At 44.5% G+C, this 17,414-nt stretch overlaps 1 protein-coding gene across 12 annotated transcripts in view; it reads left to right on the forward strand.

Moving 5' to 3' along the window:
• Positions 1-17,414, forward strand: part of LOC146337997 (lethal(3)malignant brain tumor-like protein 4) — an 85,705-nt gene that overhangs the window by 51,579 nt on the left and 16,712 nt on the right. For 8 of the 12 annotated variants that reach the window (XM_084815622.1, XM_084815611.1, XM_084815615.1 and 5 more), the window contains 7 exons: positions 245-355; positions 4,071-4,185; positions 4,283-4,382; positions 6,757-6,918; positions 7,684-7,821; positions 8,828-8,889; positions 10,540-10,706. In XM_084815622.1, coding sequence (XP_084671748.1) covers positions 245-355; positions 4,071-4,185; positions 4,283-4,382; positions 6,757-6,918; positions 7,684-7,821; positions 8,828-8,889; positions 10,540-10,706 — 855 coding nt within the window. The remainder of the gene's footprint in view (positions 1-244; positions 356-4,070; positions 4,186-4,282; positions 4,383-6,756; positions 6,919-7,683; positions 7,822-8,827; positions 8,890-10,539; positions 10,707-17,414) is intronic. The other 4 variants (XM_084815618.1, XM_084815614.1, XM_084815620.1 and 1 more) reach the window with 1 other exon arrangement.

A 17,414-nucleotide genomic window follows, 5' to 3' on the forward strand; every position in this document is an offset into this window, starting at 1 on the left:
AACTGTAGTGATTTCAAACCATAATTTAAATCATAGGTTAAGCTAACCACAGTTTGGCCCAGTTCAGACATCACAACAAACTGCAGTTAGTTTAAACCAGGAAGCAGATGCTTCCAATCTCCTCCTCTGTGGAAAGGGGAAGGGTACTTGAGCAAGCTCGTTCCTTTAATGCTAAACTGTGATTACACCCTGACCAGGCCCTTAAGTGATCAGTAATGTTTGTTTGCAATACATTCTCTTACAGCGCTCAGCTCATGGATTCCAGGCTAACATGAAACTAGAGTCAGTAGATAAAAGAAATCCCATGCTAATTAGAGTGGCAACTATAATTGATAAGGATGACCATCGTGTCAAGGTATGTTCTCCATTCAAACAAGCCACAGTGTTACTCTAAAATTACTCCTGATTGGAAGGATGAAAATAAGATTTGAAAGCTTAAACTTAATGCATTACAGTTAGGCTTTCTAGAAAGCAAGCACCTTCAGGAGTAATACGGCTGGTTGATCTTATTCCCCTCATATGAATTGCAACACTCCTGCTCAATATTTCTGGATGCTATTGTAATGTCGCTTATAGTGGAATGACATTTGCCGAATTGATTTTTCTTCCCCTTGAGCAATTTCTCTGTATGAATCTAACATAAATTTGCCATGTTAGTGCTCTCATACCTTGAGGGTGACTTGCAGAGGGAAGCTAAACATCAGGTTAACCTCAAATTTTCATGCTGAATGTCTCTACTTGCCATTCTGTAATACGCACATAAACACATTAACTTTGCATTTGACTTATTGTATAAAATGGAGGTTTGTCAGCTAGAAAGATTGAAAATCTCTCTCAGTTCACAGAATAGGTGAGCCAACAATGAGTTTTCCCCAGTGCTCTTTAGTAGTTTGCTTCAGATCTTATTTAGCAGGATTAGATTTAGAATGTAAGAACCTTCTTACTGGGTCAAAGCGATGATCCATTCAAGGGTGCCGAATAGAAGATGCTGTGGAGAAAGCACACAAGAGACCAGGAAAGTAATAGTGCCATGCCATTCATTCCTATCTTCTAAGAGTCTGCAGTTGGGTATTTACTATGGTTTAAGTAATAAACCAAATCATTGGTACTCCTATCAGCTATACATTTGCACGGTTCTCCATAGTTGTATATATCCATCGTCATTCCATTCTTTATCTCTGTCAGGAAGGTGCTTCTAGTTTTAATACTTGCAGGTGTGAATTTTGCATTATGGATATACACGTACTGGAACTCAAGGTGATACCATCAGCTGATTTTGAAACCAACAGCTTAGCATTACTAGGCAATTACCTGTTCAACTGTTTTGAGCCTGAGCTGGATTGTAACCTGCAGCACAGACAGTGAAAGATTTCCTTTCTTGTTACATCCTCCTGAACCTATCAAACAAATTTGGTTCATTCTAAGTGCAGAAAACTACTTCAGTTTCGTTACCAGAGCACTTTGTGGCCAACCCAAAATGTGTGATTGCCAAGACCCTTCTACTTCCCCAAGCAGTGGACTCTTGTTTCTGACCTCACACTGTATCTCTGAAATGCAGTATGAGGCCAGGAGCAGTTCCTTGCTCCACTCCCCTGCTTAAGGCTGAAGCTGGGATGTGTGTGTGTGTGTGTAGGGGGGTGTCCTTAGCATTGCACTGTGCAGAAGCCAACATGAATATAAGTCCTGCGCCCCCTCCAGCTCCGGGCTGGGGGCGGGCTCTGCACTTCAACTGACTCAGAACAGCAGAGCCGACAGCAGAGGAAGCTCCATCCAGCTTTCCAGGTCTGAGTTGGAGAAGGCAATGGGAATTGCTTTGTCTCTGTGCTTCTCAGGTGCTCCAAGCTGGAGAGACAGATGCTGGGACTTACTGTTTTGGTTCTATCTTCAGGGGTACCTGAAGTGCCCCCGAAGCACAGCACCAGAAAAACCCCATGCTTTCTTTAATCTGGGGGCTGGTGAGAGTGAATCAGTAGGGATCATCCCTGTAGTTGAGTTGAGGCCTCTGAAGCTCAGCATAAGCATGGGAACAATACCTGCCCCCCTCCTCAGTTCCAAGTTTGGGAGGAAGCAAAGGTCTTGTCGTGCTAGCTAGAAGGTAGAGGAACACTCTAGTGGCAAGCGTGGCGAGCAAAATTATGAACCTCTGTCCGTGATTTAATTATGTCACCCAAGTCTTTTTCCTAACAGTATCTTAAAGAAAACAGCAGTCATTGCGATCATGCTTTTTATCCTCTCGAGGGCAGTAGAAAGGATGCAGTCCCAGTGAATGATGATGTAGCAGTGAAATAACTGAATACCTTTCTCAGAGTTAACATTGAATAAACTAAGCTGGATTGTCTTGTCTCCTCTCTGGAGGCTGGTGTATAGGAGAGGGATACTTGAGGGTATCATGAGACAGTCCAGGAATCTTCGCTCATATCCTTCATCTTTAATTACCTTATCTCTGCTTTGATGCCCATGCAGCTGTGTCTCTAATACAGGATGAAATCTCAAGTCATGAAGGGGAAGGGCTGTGTGACATTTTGTTTGTTTGCTTTCTTTATGTATATATTTTACCGCATGTCTATACTGCCTTTTCACATGAATGTTCTCAAGGCAGTTTACATACAATAAAACAGTTAAAATATAATACATAAAATTATAAAACAATTTAATAAAGCAGTTCAAAAGCAATCGAAATTCCATCAGAGAGGATAAATCTGTTAATGGCTACTAGTCGTAATGGCTATATGCAACCTCCAGTTTCAGAGGCAGTATGCCACTCAATATCAGCTTCTGGGGAGCAACAACAGGACGTTTGCCTTTATGTTTTGCTTCTTGGCTTCCCAGAGACCTCTTGTTAGCCACTGGGAAACGGGATGCTGGACTAGATGGCTGATCAGTCCAATCCAGCAGGGCTCTTCTTATGTTCAAAAAACACATATCTAGTTAAATCACAAATGCCTGGTGAAATTTTCAAAAAAATGTTTCCACTTTTCATAGACTGACCTTTCAGGGAATGTATTCCACAGCTCCAGAGCTATGATTGTGAAAAGGCTCTGGCCCTATTAGAAGCTAAGTTCAGCTTCCAGAAATATGACACTTGGATCAGAGCCTAGTTCACAGCCTTGGGGCTCTTATGGGAGAAGGAGTTTCCTGAGATAGTCAGGGCCCCAGGTCTTGTAGGGCTTTTAATGTCAAAACCAGCATTTTGAATCAAGTTCAACAAACTGGTAACCAATGCAGGGGTCTCTGAACATGTTCTCACCAGCTCACACCTGTTAAACAAATGGGTGGCAGCATTGGTTGGAGCCAATTTTGGAGAGGGTTTCTAAATATCCTAAGGTAGTGGTGGATTTATTTAATGAGGAAAGCCTAGAAAATCACTAGCTTTTCTTGTGACGGTAACCTTCCCCCAAATGTGCACATACAATGTGAACCCGATGTGCTACATTCTTTGCTCAGAAACAGATACACTGAAGGCAATGGTAGCCAGTTTTTCAAACTGACCACAGAAGAGAACTTTGACTCGGGCACTGATTTAGGCATAGATCAATGCTTAAATAACCATGAAGTGCCATGTTAAAGATGATTGAGGGCATTTTCTGGCATAATATTTCCTCCACAGGAATTTACTTAAATGGCACATTTCTGCTGTCCAACCACATTTGATTCTGCTGTCCAAGCACATTTCCTAAAATATCTGCATATCTGTTCAGTAGGATCTTTCCAAGCTCATTTTCATGGAGGAAAGTATAGTCCCAATATTTGGACTCTACATCTTTGTTGGGGGAGGCCTGTAGCTCAATGGCAGGAGGTCCTAGGTTCAGTTCCCAACATCTTCAGGTAAGGCTGGGAAAGATTTCTGTCTGACACCCTGGAGAACTGCTGCCGGTCAGTGTAAGCAGTACTGAGCTGGATGGACCCACAGTAGTCTGACTTGGTATAAGGCAGCTGAATTAAAAGTCTGTGCTAGCCCTTGTTCCTGAGGAGTTAATGTGAGTTTAAATGCCTCTTAGAGCTGTTAGAAGGAAAGTGTTCTTGCAACTTCAATTCTTCCTTTCCCCCCATGTGCTTTGCCTCTTGTTTAGATACACTTTGATGGCTGGGACAATAACTTTGACTTCTGGGTTGATGCTGATAGTCCAGACATTCATCCCATGGGTTGGTGTGCAAAAACTGGACATGCCTTGCAGCTCCCGCCAGGTGAGAGGAGAAACAATGTGTCTCCGCTCCACACATAATTATTTGACATAAGGTTTTGAAATGAAATCTATTCCTGAACAAGTTTTTGTTTTTCCAGGGACTGCGGACCCGTCAGGGGCAGTAGGACAGGGATGCCCTACTCCTGGTTGTCAGGGATTGGGTCATGTCAGAGGACCCAGATATGGAACACATTACACGTATGTGGGTCTGAGAGTTATGGTGTAATTCCCAGTGGATTGTAAAGGCTTTGTGTATCAGTTGTCCAGCACTGTTTTTCAAATGATGCAGCTTTAGTGAGCTATGAATATGAATGCGTGCCTTGGTTCTAAAATGCTGTGCTAGTAGCTCCCTCTTGTGCTTTGTGTTTGACTTTACCAACAAGCTTAATACTGGCACCACAGAAAAGTATGATCAAAACCCGGGAAAAAGCCGGCTCTGATTGTTTAGAATCCCTAGGTCTTCTTTCACAATTGTGCCAACAGCTAGGGAAAGCGGTCTTGAAAAGATGTGTCTCATCTTTCCTTGCCATGCCAGGAAGGATAAAAGCCTGGCCAGCCAAAGGAGTAGAGTAGAGAATAGCTCCCTGCCTTAGGGAAGGAATTGTGTCTTATTGCTGGCTGTATTTTTTTTTTTTTAATTCCAGTGTTTATTGGCAGGGAAGCAGTTAACTTTTAAATTGCTCCTCATGCATTAAATGCCATAGGATTTTAAAGCATTTTTAAAAAGAAAGAGGCAGCAATAAGATAAAGGTAGGACATTTCTTTCAGGCAAGGAGCTTTTCCTGCCCCCTTGACTCATTTGCAGCCGCAGAGTGTAGCAAGACTTCTAGAGTATTCAGATGTCTGGCTGGCTATTAATTCAGTCTTGAGCTTTGGAGACATCCACCAGTAGATCTGAATGAGTGCATAGATTTCAAGGAGGTTGCCTGACATGGGAAAGGCAGATCCACATTTTCCCCATGCTACTTCTCCTCCTTCAGAACAATCACTAACAAGTCCTAAGTGATTGTGGCAGTGTACCTGAAAAAGTGAGAACATTGCATATGTGATGTCGCTTCACTGGCTTTCTGATTAAAAGGAACGAATGGTGGTAGTGTCCATGTACAGTGCAGGGACACACTCTCTTATGCCTTCCTAAAAATGTATCTGAAACCAGGCTGTGCTATGGGATGCAGATAAAATTGCTGGCTGCAGATTGAAACTCTGTGGGATGCATGTTGCACAGCCCAGGTAGATAAATTTAATGCACAAGATGATACAGGTTCCTTTGCTTTGCAACTGGGTTTCCACTTACTTTTTTCCTACATAAAAAAGAGAAATACCTGGCCTACTTCCTCATAAGTGGCTGGCTTCTTAAAGGCCACCAAGGTGCTCCTTGTTATGTGCTGCTTCAGATTGCTGGTGGTGGGTTGCATGTTAGAATGTTTCCCCATGATGAAAAACAAGGGCCTTGATGTAGTAACTTACCATGCACAGGAAGCTCTTTATGTGGGGGAACAAACATGCCTGTAATGGGGCACACAATGTCAGTAGTCTTGAATTACTGGTTTTATGTATTTATTGCATTTATATTCTGTCCAACAGCAAAGCTCTCTGACTGAAATTAAATACAAGTTCTTTGAAATAAAAAAGATTCTCAACTGCCACCTGAAGTCGAGCAGGAAGGGTGCCAAGTGAACCTGCCTGTGCAGAGAGTGCCATAATTGAGGTACCAAAAGGGTTCTAAGTCACCTGCTGCACTTTGGATGCAGGACGCACTTCCTCCTCTAACAATATTAATGACAGTGGGGGGAAGGGAATATATGGAAAGAGGTGTTTCTTCAGACAAGCCCTTAGAGGTCAAAACCAGCGCTTTGAATCGGGCCCAGAAAAAAACACAACACTAATCAATACAGATCTTTTGGGAATGGTATTATGTGGTCCCAGTGGCCTGTACAAGTGGTGTGATTTAATCAGAAGTATAGGTGGACCTTGAGAATCTTGAATTCTTTTATTCCCAACATGGAAATGGCTCTGGGCCATTAAGAAGGTAGCACAAATGAATGTGCTCTCAGAGATGAAGGCTAGAATTCATCTCACAATTGCATTTCAGTGCATGTGCCAGCTCGTATCCCCACCTGCTCCTTTTGCTTCCTTCTTTAAGGTGTCTCGTGCCTTACATTAAGTCATTCTTGTCTTGACCGTCCATACACCTTGCCTCTAGCTAGCTCTTTTTACTTGTCCTTTTTGCTGAATTATGTGCAAAAATTTGTTTTCCTTTACGTTGCTTCAAGCTCATTCAGCTACTCAGTGTTACTGAAGAGCAGAGTCATTTTAGCAGTTGACTTCCTTCCTTCCTTCTTTGCCTGAACACTGTCTCTCTCTGCAGAATTTCTGTTCAGGCCTGTGGCTGCTGAACAATTGATTTGCTTCCCAAGAACTTTTAGCCTACATTCCTGCCATTTGTTGCTCCTGCAAAGTTGCTCTATTATCCTAGCTTGTTTAGTTAATATAGCCCTCTGAGGGGAAAGGTGGAACAATTAGGTTACATAATAATTTTTCTGGCAGAAACGTTTTTCTGCTTTTGATGCAGGTTAGTTGGCTGCCCATATTCTGAAATCAATCGCAACAGAGAGAGTTCCTTACAAGATCGTCTTGGAGAAAAACCTTCACCCAATACCAGTGTACAAAAACCCAAGAAGCTTGAGACTTCTCCATCACTTACGGACCTGCAGGAAGACTCTCCACAGTCTAGGTGGCGTTGTAGTTTAAACTTTAAGTCCTTGGTATAATCTTGGGCACATTTATTAAACTTCATTTGTTCTGGCATTGATGCTTCTACTGCTGCAGTGTATTTTTCCACTTGCCTGCTTTTATTCTCCATCTACTCTAAAGTTTGTGAAGACTTTGATATATTTTAGGCCAGGCTTCCCCAACACAGCACCCACTGAGCCCTGCCGCAGCACCCATTCTCCTCCTCCTCTCTCTCTCTCTCTCTCTCTCTCTCTCTCTCTCTAACACCCCCACCCCCCACAGTTGGTAGCTGGACATACTGCAAAGAGCAGTGCCAGCCTGAGCTCCAGGTGCCACACCATTTTGATTTCCCTAGAAGCTTTCTGGGGTAATCAAGATGGCGGGGCAGCTGGAGCCTGGGCCAGCACTTTACTTTGGAGCATACCCAGCTGCCCTGGAAATAGGAAAAAAGAAATCCTTTCCCGTTGGCACCTGGTAAACTACCAGGGGTATATGGAAAACTGTGGCAACAGTGGGGATGGCTGTGAAGTGACTATTGGGGCAAAAAGAACAGCAGGGATTGTGGCCAATGGGATGAGGATCAACCCAGGGGACAGGGGCTTGGGATGGGGGCAGGGAGTGCAGTGGGGAGCAACTGGGGGATGGGGAGTCATTGGAGAGCAATATGGGGTGGGAGGCTAGTGCCAAGGCTGGGATGGGTTGGGGAGGAGGAGGGAGATAAAATATTTGGAAGTGGCTTTTATAGATACAGATATTATTTTCTTAGTAGAAAGTCATCCACACAGGATGGGGAGAGATCAGAGCGAAGCAGTGTCCACAGTCTGTCTGAGCAATCTGAGACCAGCCAAGAGAAGGACTGGGCCGAAGGGGAATCATCTGCTGTTGCCCAAATCAAATCAAAAGCGTAAGAAAAATGTTTCAGTTCATCAAACTAATAATAAAATTTCTCGCCTGGAGCAGCTAAATTTGAAGTGAAGAAAGAATGGTGGGACATAGATGCTAGTTACAGATTCAAAGATGATTTTAGAGAATTAAATTCATGGAGTTCATTAGGGGTGAAATCCTACAGGATAGATGCTCAGTGATGGAGGGCTTCAGTCTCAGAGCCCCTCCATCCATCTAAAGCCCTGCTGGCAAGCCCTTGCAGGGTGGGAGGAATGGCAGAGACTTTATATGCCTCTCTGTCCTCTGCTTGTGCATTTTGAGCTAGACAGCCCATTGAGCCTGTCTAGCTCACTCACCTTGCTATGGGTGGGGGCAGGAACTGAGAGACTTGTGCATCTTGCTGATCCACATCCTTGCCCGACCCACTGGCATGCCCCCTTTCCTCCCTCCTTGTCCTCTTTCTAGCTCTCGACAACAGCCTTGGGAGAAGAGCTGCCACAGCAGCAGGGAGGCGCTTGTAATGGGGGGGGGAACCCCCCATTTAGGGGCCATAGGATTGCTGTCTAATGTATTATATCTGAATGGATTCAAAATCAGTTCAAAGTGGTTGAATCCATCTCCAGGCCACTTTGTAAAAAGTTACCGTCTGAACTCAGGTGGTCCTGAATTGATGTCCCTGAACTGGAACTGGGCCTTTTTGAGTTGGGGGATTGGGGGAAGATATGTTAGCCTGTTGCAGCACAAACTTCAAAGAGTCTTGTGGCACCTTAAGACTAATAAATGTGTTGCACCATCAGCTTTTTGGCAGTAGACCTCACTTTATGAGATGCTGGCTAAATATGATGAAGTAGTCTCTAGTAGATGGACACTTATGCCACAATAAATCTGTTAGTCTTTAAGGTGCCATGAGCCTCTTTAAAAAATTTAGTGGTTCAACTCCCTGACTAAAACTTTCTGGAGAAGCAATTCTGTCTCTTACATATACTTAGTTGCCTTAGTAAAACACCCAAATTTTATGTTTTCAGGATTGGTTGCTCACATAGCTATATAAAGCTCCAGCTAGTGAAGCAGGATGCTGATGGAAGAGGTTAGTTAATTTGTGTTTGGGCTAAGTGAAACTATTGCGGATTTATTGGCTTCTTGGTTATGAGCATTATGTTGTGCAGAATTGGGTTTTCCAGTGATAAGTTGAAACCCACTGATTTGCATGTTTGCTGCAGTTTAGATTTCTTTTGTCTCCTTTCCTCTTGCAACACTGTCAGAATGAATTTCAAGTGCTTATACAGAGATGAGATTGCTTTTTGGATATCCATTTGAAAGTAAATGCTCCATCTGTTTCCACCCATCTGTATAACAGATGCAATCCCCAGAGAGAGCTGTCTTCACTACAATAGATCTACTTGAATTCAGAAAAATCTACAACTTTGTTCTTAGTAAGAAAATTGGGGATCCACAACAAAATGCTGCAGTGTATCTCCACCCCTTAATAACAGTGGCCCTGTTCAGGTCTCCAGTCAGCTTGGAGCACATCTAATGCACCCCCACCAGAATATAACAAGCTGTATAAGGATTGAGCAGGCCACCCACACCCTCCACTGCCCCCCTCCTGCCCCCCAAAAGCCTTGAATTGCCCTGAACATCTCTTGTTCCTGGAGGCCACTGATCATGAATCCACTGATGTTGGATTAATATTCCTTATTGAGATAACCTCTTGGATTTCTATTCTGGCATAGCTCAAATAAATTGCATCCTTGCCCCATCAGCATACCAAGATCACTTAGCGCTATTGGCAGATCCCATATGAAAATTTATATGTTGGTGCAGCAAATTGAAGGACCAGACCCTTAGTCTCTGAAGGCTTGTATAGCCATTAGACGAACTCTTGAGAATCCCTGTACCATTTTTGAAGTAGGGGAACTAGGAGTGAATGCAGTATTCCGCTCGTTGTTCATCCCTTGCTCTCTTGCAAGTGGTAAACTCTAGTTCGTTGTTGTTGCCACTAGGTGTCACTACAGACCTTTCCAGTAATCATAACTTGCTTGAAAGGCCCTAATGTTTAGAGATCACCTTCTTTTTGTGCCTGTGTCCCAGTGGAGCAGGGAGAACATCAAACATAATTAGCCAATGTTGTTAACCAAAGACATTTTGCTGTGCTATGTTAATCAGTGGCTCCAATTCTTGCTGTCTAGATAGCCAGCCTCATAGCCTTAGTGAACCATGACACAGCAATAACCAAATGATCTCGTATGTGTCGGGGGGGGGGGGGGGGAGGCAGAGACAGGAAGGAAGGAGATGTTTTCTTTTTCTTAATGCCTCAATTGTTTGACAAATGGAGACAGATACAAACGTCTGGAAGGAGCTACCAGCCTTCCTGACCTTGGAGTCTTCTCTCCTGGGAGGTGGTCTGTGCCTGTCATTATCTGGCATGTAGAGGGCTCTTAGCAAGCGGAGAAACAGACAGACTGTAAGCTGGAATGATGCCATTAATTTCCAGCCGAAGATGCAGTTACCCAACCTCCTCCTCCCTGGCAGTAGGATGCTGGCAACTCCTCCTGTATTAGCATTGGGGCATCTCTTCCCTAAGAGCAGCTGTAATAGCACAGGGCTTTCTTCTTACCTTTTTTGGGAGGAATGCTCTGAGCACAGCCAGCCCAGGAAATAAAGTGCCTGCACTTCCAAATTGCACCTGACCAAGGTCTGACTCATCTTCCTTCCTTTCCACCCCCCTCCTCCCCAGACACAGCATTTGCTCTGCAGCAGGCCCTCCACCAGTCTGTCTTCATGCCTTCCCTTTCCACAAACCCTACCCACCGCCTCCATCTCTGCTGGGAGCAACACTGCAAGCTGCTGCCGGAGGTCTCAGGCCTCACCGCCAAGAATGTGGCCAAATGGAGTGTGGAAGAGGTGAGTTCTGCTTCCCATTTTTCTTCTGTTTAATTGGAAAGCATTTTAACACAGCAGAAGTGATTCTTTTCTTCTTCACAGCTGTGACTAATTCTGGGGGGTGCCAGCGCAGCCTGAAGTTTAGGTCAAGACCTGGAATAGATAGACATGCATTGATCCTTCCGTGTGCAGCCATGCCACTTCTTTTACCAGCTGCCCCCTTTGAGGCCTCTGCTGACAATAGCCTGTTTTGTGCTCATCTCTGCTGCTGACTCACTTTACATTGTAATTGTCCTGCGCATGCTTGCCTGGCTGTGTCACAAAACATCCCCACAGTGTGGCAGGATTGCTGACAGACGGACGCATTCTGCCAAGGCTACGATATTACAGTCAAAGCTCATGTTGTGCTTTGCTGCAAGCCAGGTGGTTTCCCCTGCAGTCAAGGGGTTGAGTGACACAGCATATCTGCATTTGGGTGCTGTGCCTGAGCCTTTGCATTAATTGTCTTAGATATTAGAAATGCTACACTACAGATTGAAAACAGCAGTGAGTGATTATGTTTGAGTTACCATTAGTGGCCATGTGGGTAGATGGAAGTCTGACTGTCATTTAGCCCCGTTTTGGAAATGTATAATGTGTATAATATTTTCAGGGGTTATTCTTTTGGAGGTGGTTCTACATTTGTAATATTGTTTTGTGCTTGAAAATTTGGGAAGGCTTGATAATCTGATTACAACACCATGAAAGGCTGGCATTTCAAAATGTTATGAGCCAAATGGGACTGCTTTAAAAGTCAAACAGGTTTGTTGTTATGGTTGTTGTTAAGGATATGAAAATATAAAGCTGTCTTCTACAGGCTGCATTCAGATATAATGCTAAATTATCATTTAGCATTCCGTGAACAAGCCTTACGCTTGTGCACTCTGATCATGGCCATGAGGAGGAGATCAGAACCTTTCACTTCCATTTTCAATTAACTGCCGTAGCGTTATGTCTGAACCCAAAACTGTGGTCAATCTTAACTTATTGAAACAAACCAGCTTCATAAACCACAGTGGCCATGCTGGCTGGGGATGATGGGAATTGTCATCCAACATATCTGGAGGGCACCAGGTTGGGAAGGTTAGTCAAGACTTAACTACATTTTGTCCAGGTCCAGACATAACGCTAAATTGCCATTAGTTAAAGAAAGAAATGTAAGCTTCTGATCTCCTCGCAACTGCACTGAAGGAGAAAGGAGTGGGGAGCCCACAAGCCCAAGGCCCTCATTCATGTAACACTTAACCTTAGTTTAGCATTATGTGTGAATAAGGGCACTGAGCTGGACCATGGGTCCATGTAGGCTGTTATTCTCTACTCCCAACACAGCACCTGCAAAAGGGGTCCTCAACGCCACAGGCACCTGCAAAATGTTTTTCCCTGTTTGTTTAATATACATACATGGATTTGTGCATAACCATTGCACTGCATATACATATGAATATGAAATGCATACAACTTCCTAGCAGTGATACATAGGTTTCAACAAAAGCAGACCAAATATCCAAATAAGTCTTCATTTGAAGGTGGCCTCTATATGCCACTTGTTCAAATATTGAAAGCATTGTAAGGTCTTCATTGCATCATGGGAGGTGAGTGTTTATCCTTCCAGTGTTGTAATATCAGCCTTTTAGCTGTCAAAAGGGTGCGGAGAATCCATTTACGTTGACCATTTGTTAATTTCCATGAAGCAGGTAAATGCTTTAAAAGAGCGTCTACATCAGTGAATATTAAAGACTGGTCCAGTGCAAAAATTTTCTGTGTAATAACCTCCTTCCAAAAAGAAGCAACTACTGGACATTGCCAGAACATAAGTTTAATTGCACCATCAGCAATTAGCCAAATTAGACAACCCCTTATTAAAGAGATGTTGTGGTGTCCAGCAGACAGGGAGCAAAGGCTTTTGCTGAATGAGATGCAGCCTAAGATCCATAGATGCAACAGTGGCGATCCACTGAGTAGGCATTTTGTGGTGGTGCCCACAGCAGTTTCTCAAATTCCCAAATGTGCCCACAGGTCCAAAAACTTTGGGGATCCCTGGACTATTCTGACTGGCAGTGGCTTTCTAGAGGTCTTTCCTAGCCTTGCTATTTGAGATCTTTTAATTCAGGGATGGGGAACGTGTGGCCCTCCAGGTGTTGTTGGATTGCAACTCCCCAGCCCTAGTCAGCATAGCCAGCAGTGAAGGATGTTGGGAGTTGCAGTGAAACAACATATTCCCCATACCTATTTTATTTGCTACGAGAGAAGGACCTGGCTTTGCACAGGTTGGAATGTCCTTAGTTTGATACAGCAGAGCCTTGAAGCAAACTTACAGATCTATCTGCGTTGGGCACATTGTGTTCTCCGTGTCTGAGTGAAGCCATGCCCACTGGCACACCTAAGCATGGCCCGTGTCATGGTGCACCCCTGTAGTCCCCTGAGGGAGGGTTCTATCTGCTCCATTCCCCTGAGGGTTGGCTGCCTCACAGCAGGGGGAGTGGGCAGGCATATAACTCTGTCCCTCAAAGCTGTGTACTGGTTAGGAAAGTCTGCCCATAATGGCTGGAGATGTTACTGCAGGCTTCAACCACATAGACACGTTTATATTAATTCCAATTAATGTGTTTTTAAATCAAAATAAACCTCAAGTGCATGCCTTGATGCATGCATGTCAATTTTCACGTGTCTAGGTTTTGATGCTGATGGACAGGCAGGCAGGCAGTTAGGCAGGCAGGCACACATCATCTTTTATTATGTTAGATTGGAGGTCTCCTTGCTATTTGAGATGCCAGGGTTTGAAATTTGGGTGTTTGGCTTGCAAGACAGGTGATAAACGACTGGGCTATAGCCCCTTCAGAGAATATTCCTGAAATTTGGGGTCTATCCTGTTCATTCCAGCTGTAGACAGGATAAGTTTCCACCTTAGCCTTCCTATCACTAGCAAGACCTGCTATAACAAGAAGGAGAGGGAAAAGAGGAAAGAACATTCTTTGGTTTAAAAATAATGTTTTTGGATAAAATATTGACACTGATTTTACAGATAATCAAAGAGCAGAATCAGGAGATGTTATTTAAAAATCGGGCATTTTGCAAACAAGGTTAGGTGCACTTAAGTCTAATTGATTTCATATGGACTTAAGAGTCCCAGACTCTTTCTGAATTGCACCCTATGCCCTTGTCAAACAAGCTTCTGATGACACTGCAAATAATACTTGAATGAATTTTAAGTAGGCTGTGTGCAAAAGCAAAAACTCTATAATATAGCAGAGTTACCTGCTCACAAATGTCTACAGATGACATTTAGGCAGACAACGGTAACTCTTTCCACTCTTGGCTGCCATCATGCTTTTTCCTAGGCCAGAGAGTATTGCCATGAATATCTAGAGACTTGGGGTTTTTTCCTAATGAAAACTGGAAATCCAAGGATTATGGCTCATCTGGAAGGGGGACTAGCCCCCCCCCCACCCATCCATGGACACACAGGCTTAGAAAAACTCTTTTCAGTTTCTGTCACCCTTGCTGTAGCATTACTGTCTAACTGGTGTGACTGCACAGAGATTTCCTAGCCATTCATAATCCTGGGATGGAAAGTGAGATTTCTTTGTACATGGCACTTGATTTACTTATCGCAAGTGCCTTCTCCTCAGAAAGGACAGCACTGTGAAATCATTTAAGAACTGCCAGACTTGCATCTTAATCCTATGCATGTTTACTCAAATGAGTCTCATTGAGTTCAACAGAACTTACTCCAAAGTAAGAGACAAAGACTACAGTTCTGTGTACACCTTTATTTGGATATCAAATATGTCATAGTGCCTCGCGCCTTACCTGTTTACTAGGGATGAGCTAATCTCAGCCTTTTCAGAATTGTGAAAGTGAGGCATTGTGCACATTCGGTTTCCCATCGTCTGCACAAGTTACAAAGTTTAACTGCGCAAGCCTGCGCATGTTTACTCAAAAGTAAGACCCAATGATTTCAAGGGAACTCACTCCCTAATATGTGTGCTTAGCATTGCAGCCTGTGTGTCACTAAACAGGATTTCATTTCTTTAGTCTTGAATTTTAGATTTTCAAGGAATTAGCAGAATAGATTGCGATTTTAGTCACTGGCTAAGTAAGAGCAAGAAAGGAGAGCATAACATGGAGATAACTCACTTTGTATTTTATTATTACCTCTGCATTTTATTATTGTTTGCTGCCTTGAGCACCATTTTTGGCAGAAAGATGGGGTATACATTTAGTGGAGGAACCCAGGACAGTGGTTCTAGGTGACTTCAACTTCCATGCCGAGGCTATCTCTGGAGTTCCAGCTCAGGCCTTCATGGCCTCCATGACAACTATGGGGCTGTCTCAGTTTTGTCATCAGCCCAACATGAAGCAGGGCATACCCTTGATTTGGTTTTTGCCCCAAGTTGTGAGCTGGGTAGTCTGAAGATTGGAAGAGTCCAGGTAATCCTGTTGTCCTGGTCAGACCATTTCCTGATGAGATTTGAACACATGGTGGTACTTCTCTCCTGCAGAGGTGGGGGACCCATTCAGATGGTCCGCCCCAGGAGAATGATAGAATCCAATAGATTTCTGAATGTTCTTGGGGCTTTTCCAGTGGAGAGAGCTGGTGATCCAGCCGAGGCCCTAGCCTCACTGTGAAACAGTGAAATGTGGAGGGCCATCAACTTGATTGCACTTCAGTGCCCTCTCCAGCACTGTAGAGCCCACTCCACTCCTTGGTATACTGAGGAGCTGCAGTCAGTGAAATAGGCTGGACATCAATGGTGTAAGACTCGAAGCACAGATGGCCCAGCATGCTCTAGAGCACATAATCATGCCTATTGCATAGCAGTGTGGGCAGCAAAAAATGCTTTTTTTGCTGCCTCCACTGCATCCTCAATGGAGTTGATGGTCCATTGGAGTCCAGAAGAGTCCAGTGGCGCTCTTCTGGGTGGTCTGGGGGCTGTTAACACCCTCCCCAGCAAATGGGGCCTGGCCCCATTGAGGACCCGCTGTGACCTTTTTTTTATCACACTTTGAGGACAAAAGTACTTGTCTCCACAGCAGACTTGATGCTGTTGTTAATGCAGTTCCATTCGAGGTGTCTGATGCCACCATCTGCCCGATTTTGTGGGATCAGTTCCAGTTTTTGCAGCCTGATGATGTGGACAAGATGTTTGCAGCAATGCAACTGACCACTTGCCTTCTCCATCCCTGCCCCTCTTGGCTAAAAAAAAGCTAGCTGAGGTATGACTGGGTGGGTTCATGCAGTGATAAATGCTTCCCTTCGGGAAGGGGTGGTCCCTGTTGCCCTTGAGACAGAAGTGTGACCACTCCTGAAGAAGCCCACTCTGAACCCAACAGTATTAGACAACTACCACCCAACTGCAAATATGCCTTTCTTAGGGAAGGTACTGGAGAGGGCTGTGGCGGAGCAACTGCAGGCGCTCTTGGAGGATACTGATTATCTAGACCCATACCAATCTGGGTTTCTATCTGGTTATGGGACTGAATCAGCCTTGGGACAGGGGAAGTGCAACCCTATTAATTCTGCTCGACCTCTCCTTGGCTTTTGATACCATCAACTATGGTATCTTCCTGGATCGACTCCATGGGATGGTTATCAGATGCACTGTGTTAGAGTGATTCTGGTCCTACCTACAGGACTGATTTCAGAGAGTAACATTGGGTGACTATTCCTTGGCCCTTTGGCACTTGAGCTATGAAGTAATGCAGTGTACCATCTTGTCCAAAATGTTGTTTAACATCTATATGAAGCCACTGGGAGCAGTCATTAGGGTATTTGGAGGTACAAAATGCCATCAGTATGCTGATGACACACAGCTCTGTCTCCCTGTGACATGTGAATCAGGGGAGGCTGTGCAAGTCCTGGGTCACTGCCCAGACTCAGTAATGGACTGGATGAAGGCCAATAAACTGAAGCTGAATCCTGGCAAGACGGAAGCCTGTGGGTGATTGGTTCCTGGGTCCGGGAGATAGGCTCATTGCCTGTTCTGGATGAGGTTGCACTCCCTCTGAAAGATCAGGTTCATAGTCTGGGGGTACTCCTAGATCCATAATTGTCACTGGAGGCGCACGTGGCTGCAGTGACTCAGAGTGCCTTTTACCAGCTTCGGCTGGTTCGCCAGCTACGGCCTCTCCTGGACAGGGATAGCGTGGCCATGGTGGTACAGTCATTAGTAACCTCAAGACTGGATTACTGCAATGCAGCCTATGTGGGGCTGCCCTGAAGGCTGGTCCAGAAGCAGGAGCTAGTGCAGAATGCAGCAGCTAGGCTGTTGTCAGGAGCTGTCCTTTTTCAGCATGTAACTCCTTTGCTGAGGGAACTGCACTGGCTGCCTATTCGCTACCGGGCCAGGTTTAAGATAGTAGTAGTAGTGTACAAAGCCCTAAACAACTCTGGACCAGGATACCTGAGAGAGCGCCTTTTTCCTTACGAACCTGCCCAGTCACTGAGGTCATCAGAGGGCGTGTCCCTGGTGGTTCCACATGGACCCATGGCCTGGCTGGAATCTACCAGGAAAAGAGCCTTCAGTGTGGAGGCCCCCTTCCTGTGGAATTCCCTGTTTTCGGAGGCCAGGCAGGCACCATCATTGTGTTGCTTCCAATTTGTTTCTTTTAAAATGTTTTAATTGTTTTAACATAGTGTTTTATTCTTTTATCTTTGCTGTTCACCACTCTGAAATCTTTTGATGTGGA

This window comes from Heloderma suspectum, chromosome 10 (assembly GCF_057233095.1).
Source record: "Heloderma suspectum isolate Gila_16-S chromosome 10, 16-S_ref, whole genome shotgun sequence".
NCBI lineage: Eukaryota > Metazoa > Chordata > Lepidosauria > Squamata > Helodermatidae > Heloderma > Heloderma suspectum.